This window comes from Chenopodium quinoa, unplaced genomic scaffold (assembly GCF_001683475.1).
Source record: "Chenopodium quinoa cultivar QQ74 unplaced genomic scaffold, ASM168347v1, whole genome shotgun sequence".
Lineage (NCBI taxonomy): Eukaryota > Viridiplantae > Streptophyta > Magnoliopsida > Caryophyllales > Amaranthaceae > Chenopodium > Chenopodium quinoa.
This window is the reverse complement of record NW_018744662.1, coordinates 246,613-254,290: the sequence shown is the minus strand read 5'-3', so window position 1 is coordinate 254,290 and position 7,678 is coordinate 246,613. Positions and strand designations below refer to the sequence as shown.

General features: G+C 30.5%; 1 protein-coding gene across 1 annotated transcript; it reads left to right on the top strand.

Moving 5' to 3' along the window:
- The first annotated feature begins 1,786 nt into the window (after positions 1 to 1,786).
- On the top strand, positions 1,787 to 7,458 carry LOC110701878 (tryptophan aminotransferase-related protein 1-like). Its single transcript, XM_021879485.1, has 5 exons — positions 1,787 to 2,384; positions 2,529 to 2,853; positions 5,139 to 5,427; positions 5,817 to 6,170; positions 6,525 to 7,458. Exons 1-5 carry the CDS (start codon positions 2,275 to 2,277, stop codon positions 6,716 to 6,718), a joined length of 1,272 nt encoding a protein of 423 aa, XP_021735177.1. The 5' UTR covers positions 1,787 to 2,274; the 3' UTR covers positions 6,719 to 7,458.
- Positions 7,459 to 7,678: the final 220 nt, after the last annotated feature.

Sequence of the window (7,678 nt, the reverse complement as noted above, 5' to 3'; positions counted from 1 at the left end):
AATCAAATTCACAATGATCAATTTCAAATTTAGGGTTCTTCACAAAATTAATTCAAATTTAATCTAACTCTTAAATCAAATTATAGATTATATAAAAATCATATTTTATGTATCAAATCAATCTAATTAAATTTATGAAGCATAAAATATTCGAAAATCATTAAAATTAAGCACAAAATAAAAATTTTAGGGCTTTCTTTCAATCACAATTTTCAAAAAATTCTAGGGCTTAAATCGGATTTTGCTAGAAAAATTGAGCAATTTAAATCATATTTAAACAATTCCAAAAATTAAATCTCATTTAATATAAAGATTGAACCATAATTAAATTATTCTCCCTCCGAATTGAATTAAAATTGTGGACTATCAAAGAATTAAAAATCAATATGTGTAAATGCAATAGGCTAACTGATACCATTGTAAGAGTTTATAGATATGAATGCGGAAAACATGAATCGTATTCATATAACACCTAATCCCAAGATCATGCATAACACATAAAGAATTAGAATTAATACCTTTGAAGCGTGATTCCCAAGAACAAGGGAGATAAAGAACCTCAAGTGTGATTCCTCTACTTGGTCCACAGGCACAGATTAAAACCTCCACTAATGCTAGTTAGTTGCAATTGAACCCTTCAATTGACCTTCTATGGAGAAGAACGAGCAACGAACAAATCACGAACCACCACGAGGGGAGGGATAGGCGTGTGGTACAGAGAGAGAGGTTTTGGATTATTGGTTGCTTGGTGCACAATTTACTGTTAATTGTGTTGTCTCATACAACCCTAGGCATGGACTTTATTTATAGATCTCATCTCTAAATAAGACTCCATGACAAAGCCCAAATCCTAACTCTAATCTAACTATACTAACCCAATCCAATTATTCATGATTGGTTACTTGTTCATGAGGCCCATAAATGGGCCTCTAACTTGCTTAACCCAATACCTTTGTTGTGTGACCTCATAGGATCCATTCTAGTGGGATTTGGACTATTTGACTAGCCCAAAGATCAATGATCATAGTCTAGCAACAGATAATGACGACCCAAAAGAACAAAGTTATTATTATCTCCATAATAGTGATCCTTGATATATCTAGTAATTGCACTTATCGAAGACAAAACTCCTTCAGATCCAAGTTAGGATTGCTAGACCTAAAGTGGACTCATGTCAACTTTTTCTCTCGCCCTCTTCTTTTTTCAATGTCAGACACTCATAAGTGAAAATATAATAGATTTTAAGATTTCCATCACATATTTTTGCCAAATTTATCTAAGAACGATGTCATGCATTTTTCTATGGTTCCCGGATTTTATTGGTCACTCCCTACTTTGCATGCATTAAGTGCAAGATTAACGCAAAGTTAAACGGAAAATTTTTGTATACACCCGGTTTACAGCTTACACTAATATTAGTGTACATCGAGTAGTATAAGGGTAACTTTTAGCTAATTTTGGGGTAACTTTTTGCCTTTTTTTTAGTAACTTTAAAGATAATATAATTTTTATATAAATAGATCATAAGAAAATTTTTATAATGGTAATTTAATTACATTCAATCACTAATAATTGATTTTTAGTCATTTAAAATGTGATTCTTTACTAACAAAGCGTAGATAAATTTTATTTGTATTGGGTTACTTTTATATATATTGGGATAACTTTTATTCATTTCACGGGTAACTTTAAATCACTTTAGGCTATCTATACAATGGATGTACAATAATTATTGTACTCTCGATTTTTTTAAAAGTTTGTGAAGTTAAACATGTTCCTAAGCAACACGGACTTTATTAGTCGCACATAACATAGTCAATTACTCGATTTGTCACACGTATGCCGCTCATAGGAAATTATGTCTACAAACTATTAAACCATTAGAAATAGACATCAATTTGCATTACTCCATAGAATGCAACACGAGGTTCATGATTTTCGTTGTTAAATTATAATAAATGGCATTAGCTATGACACTACAATTGATTCGTGCACCTTACCTTTTCAAATAAAATAAAAAATAAATAGATAAATAAATTTTCCTTCCAAGTTGCAACTACACACATAATTATAATTATTAATTTCCCCTCAAAAATTATAAAAATCTAATTAATACAATTGTGTCAATAAGAATCATGCGTAAATCGTATCCTATAAATCTTGAGGATATTGGCAAAATAGAGAAGGCATATCAATAATTCATTTTCGAAACAGTTGTAGAGAGAGAAAGAGAAGAAATTGTTATACACATAAATTATCAATTAGTGATCAATAATGGAGTCACTACTACATGATTCTAAGAAAACATTAGTCACCATTAATGGTATAATGAAGGATCACAACTCTTCCTCAGAAAATAATAACGTTGTAATTAATCTTGACCAGTAAGTTATACTTTCTCCGTTTTAATTTAATTGCAATGTTTCTATATTAGGTCCGGCTACATATATTATTTAATTGCAATATTTTTATATTAGCTCCGGCAAATCTAATTTTATGCATACATATATTTTATTGAATTGATGTAGTGGTGACCCTAAAATGTTCTACTCATACTGGAAAAAGGTGGACAACGAATGCTCGGTAACAATAAAAGCATCAGACTTGATAAGCTACTTTGTGAACCCAAAAGAGGCTGATTTTTTCTACCAGATGCCGGGGTTTAACGACGCTATTCGAAGGGTGCATCGAGTGATCGGAAATGCAGTGGCCGAGGACCGGTACATAATCGGAGGAACAGGATCATCGCAGCTATTCATCACCGCGCTACGTGCCTTGGCGTTGTCTATTAAGGAGACTAATAGTAACGGAGGAAAGCGTATACCCGTTGTTTGTGCTGAGCCCTATTACTCGGTAATTTCGCAACACACTATAATTTTGAGTCCGTATGTGTGCTATGCTTGGGTTATCTAAATTGTTTTTAAATTTTACGATTGATAATTTCTTCATTTTTCATTAATTGCACCGTAAGGAATTTTATATTGTTCATGTAATGTTCTTTGACCATCTTATGTGATTTATCAGTAATGAAAAAGAGAGTAAAATTTGTTAGTGGGACCCAGCGTGATGTTATATAGGGAAATAAGGCAAAAGTGTTGGGAATTTTTAAGGTTTTTGAAACATTAGGTGGTATAATACAATTTTTAAAAAATTCAAAAAAAAAAAAAAAAAAAACTTGAGGTAATATTGTACAAAATGTGAACAATACATGGTGGTATTTATAATTTTTACAAAAGTATGATTACAGAAATTAATTGCTAAAGTAATGCATTGACAAACATAAAATCAGTCATGGTGCAATAAAAAAAAAAAAATGTATATTTATGTTTTAAAAGAAATTGTAATTGAATATATACAATTGATAATTGTAGATATCTTTCCTTTTCTAACTGTATTCGATTTAACTTTGGTTATTTTAGCTAATTTAATGTAGGTTGACTGATTGAGGAATGAGGTTTTGGACTACATTTGACTTATAAAATATTGAATAATAATCAAAATATCATATCAGATTACGTTACATCATTTGTATGTGGCACTACCAGGTAATTTAAGCTAATTTAATGTAGATCTACTTTTGGTAATTTTAGCTAATTTAATGTAGATTGACTGATTGAGGATTGACCTTTTGTTGTACATTTGACTTATAAAATATTGTCTAGTAATCAAAATATCATATCAATATTACATCATTTGTAGCACTACTTTTATATTCACTCAATTTTTTGTAAGTTCTACTTTGTAGTAATGAAAGTAAGAAAAAAGTCAAATACTACCTCCAATTTGTATTATTTGTATCAATTATACTACATTTTTTTCCCTTTATTTTATGTCAAATTGTTACAAATAATATGAAACGGAGGTAGTATACTAGTATGTAACATTGTAACAATTATTAAGTCTTGTGTAAGGTGGGTGTATGTTGCAAAAAATAATAATAAAAAAATTTAAATAAAAAAATGGATAAAAGTGAACACAAATTCTTACAAGTGACTAGCCGCACAATGTGGCCATAATGAAGGTTATTACTTCGTTAGTATTATAGGGGTTACTCGATTAATGTTACAGCACTTACTTTGTCAATGTTAAATGAGTTACTCATTCAGTGTTATATGTGTTAATCGATCAGTATCACAAGGGTGACTCGATCCCTTATAGGGGATACAATGTGCATTTAAAAGTGGGTAAAATTAAGAAAAAATACCGAGTAAAAATAAAACAGTTATACTTCATTCATACATGGCATCTAAAACCACGAATTAATGTCTTTTTGTAATAAATGCACAAAAATTCAAATTATGAATAGCTTACTACTTAGTTTAAAAGTAAAATGACGTTTATTTTTTTAATAAATGCACAAGTCTTTCTATTCCTAATTAACTAATAAAAAAAATGACGTTTAGTTTATTTTTTTTATTTTTTATTTTTTTTAGTTTAATATATTATGAACATATATAACTCATACAAATTGAGCATAAGATTTTATTATTATTATTATTATTACTATTATTATTACTATTATTATTATTTAAACAATGAAGATTGATGTATTGTTAATGTTACTAATCTTTAATTTATGGAGAAACTATTTATTAATTTAGAATTGTTTGTTCATTTAAGTTCACGTATCTATTCAAAATAAAAAATAAAAAAATAAAAGCTCACGTATTTATTATATTACTATTGTGATGTCATGCATGACATAATATTTATCCTTGAATTTTCTTAAAAAAAAAGTATTTATCCTTGAATTACTATACCATAAGATGTAAATTAATTATACGTGGTAATGTGGTATTATATTCTTAAACATACTCCGTATTAGCTGTAAGTAACGTAACGATAGTCACCTTCCTATTATATAAAGTACTAAATTATTAGTATTGCCCGTTAATTATATAGTACCAAACAATCTTGGTAGCGTTGATAAGGAACACACCTTGTAATATTGAGGTCACATATTCACCCCATTACGACTCTCAAGTGAATAGTATTAAAGTTTCAAAAAAAAGTTATTAATACAAAAGTCAAGCTGTCAAGGTGATGTATTTAAGAAACAGAGGGAGTATTGTTAGCTGGCCTGTTGAAGTCTTTTGATGTCAGATGTGATACTGACATATCCAATTTTTTAATGGCAGTACTATGGAGAGGCAATAGAGCAAGAGAGATCAAAGTTATTTGAATGGCAAGGAGATGCCAACACCTTCCAAGAGAAATCGGGTCCGTACGTTGAAGTGGTAACATCTCCGAATAACCCCGATGGCACGATTCGAACACCGGTGGTGAACAGGGAAGAAGGAGTGGTGATATATGACCTTGCTTATTATTGGCCACACTACACACCTATAACTTCTCCAGCTGATTATGATGTTATGCTGTTTACTATGTCTAAGACTTCTGGGCATGCTGGATCTAGAGTAGGGGTAAGTGTACCACACACCCTACCCCTAATGTCATGTCATACATATTTTGTTTTCTTGATTTCAAATATCAAGTGTGCAAACTTTATATACAGTTATATGTTAATGATTTGGGAATTTTTTTTTTTTTAGATAATTCAAGAGTAAAGTTATTAATAGATTGGCATTATTTTAATTTAACAATATTTTGTATGTATGATAACATAAATCGTATATGTATATTATAGTCAAAGTTAGTTTATGAATAGTGTAAAAAGTTAAAATATTTTATTTTTTACGACAGATAGATCAAAAGTCGTAATAGTTCATGAAGGTCACATACTCACATGCATGCAATGTTATTTCTATTTCATTTGTTTTCAATTACTCAAGAACAAAATTCTAAATTACGATTAGCCACTTATTATAGGTGGGCCATCATAAGGGATCAAGATACTGCAAAAAAGATGAAGAAGCAAATATTGTTGACTAGCATTAGAAGTAGTCATGAAGGGCAACTTCGAGCAACAAAGATCTTAAATTTCATAGCTGATAAATATGAACATGATCCTTATTATATGGTTGAGAAGCCTTCCAAGGTGCCTAAATTGTTCGAAGTTGAAGGGTTGTTCGAATATGGCCACCGCGTATTAGGGCAACGCTGGGAGAAGCTTAGAGCTGTTGTTGTCCAACACACTCCGCGTATTCGCCTCCCAGACTTTTCTCCAAGCTTCTGTAATTTCATGGGAAAGCTCACTTCTCCCACTCCAGGTATTTATTACAGCCTTGATTATTGTTCGGTATAATTGTCATTATTCAATTTTTGGCTCTAAATTTTGAATATTTTATACGGAGTACATATAATATAAAGGAAAAATTTATTTATAAATCTCAATTTTAGGCCCCACGCGTGCCGTGCTTAATTATATAACATGCATGGTCTGATCGTAATTTGACAATGTATTGCTACTCCCTCTATTTCTGTAAAAAAAATATTAAACTTTGACGGACATATATGTAAGTTTAGATAATTTAATTTCTTAAATAAAATAAGAGGAAGTGTACTTTTAAATTTAATAATTATATTTTTAAAGATAATTTTTTGAATTGTTTAACCCTACGCAGCATTTGCATGGGTGGAATTTGAAAGTGGTGAAGATGCAGAAGAAGTAATGAGGAAGCTGAAATTCCAAGGAAGGAATGGCTCACGGTTCGGAATCAACGTCTCTCGACGATATATTAGAGCTAACATGATGGGAGATGACTCTTCTTTCAACCTCTTCTTAGAAAGGCTCTCATCTCTAAGAATTGTGGACTAAAAAATATATTTTTGCTTGATTTTTTTTTTTTTTTTAAAAAATACATGTTTGTTAGACATATTATATATTCTTCATATTCCTTTCATTATTATTTTTTTTTAAGCCTCATTCTTTTTTATTTGTAATTTGTAATTCATTGCAATAGTAAATCTGCCAAAAATAATAATAATAATGAGCTCTCAAAACTCAAGGGCTCACCGATTCTCAAAATGGACGGTATACTCATTTAACGATGGTGTTTGGCTTAATGAGAGTCTTTTATCGCTCTTGGATGTAATTTCTTCTGATTTTTCTATTATGAATTAAAAGCCTTTGTACTTGTTTTCGTTTTTTATATAAAAGAAAGAACTCAAATTATTTTAGCTTGGCTAGATTAGTTGCTGAGTTTCTTCAGAATTTCAACTATTGTTTTCATTTATTCGTGCTTTGTCATAAGTAGTTTGTTTTTTAAGTGTTGTAGGTGTCGTACGTTCAAAGCGCGCCTAACTAGCTGTGAATATGATTGACACTCGTAGGAAGTGGGAATTGACATATACGATTAGGGATAAAACAAAGTAGGGAGTCGTTAACAAGTTTTAAGGCAATCACGAACTAGGGATAACGATAGGCAATAATGATTGACCCGTGAAAGGTACACACAAATCATAATCCATGAGATTATTAACTCCATATGGTTCGGAACCACGAAAAAGGATCGGAGATGATGGTACGAAGTGAGTCATGGAATCACATTCGCCCATATTGGCTCTAAGCCTCTACTCGATTTCTGTTGTGAAAAGTAATTCATGTTATCTCAAAGGCATACAAACAAAAATTCAATTTACTCCAAACTATTATTAAGCTACATTGGTTGAATGCTGATGCAACACATATATAATTCTAAAATATTAGAGATCACTTGATATTAAAGATTATAAATGAATCTAGACCAGTCGTACAAATTATCTTATTAAGCGTCAT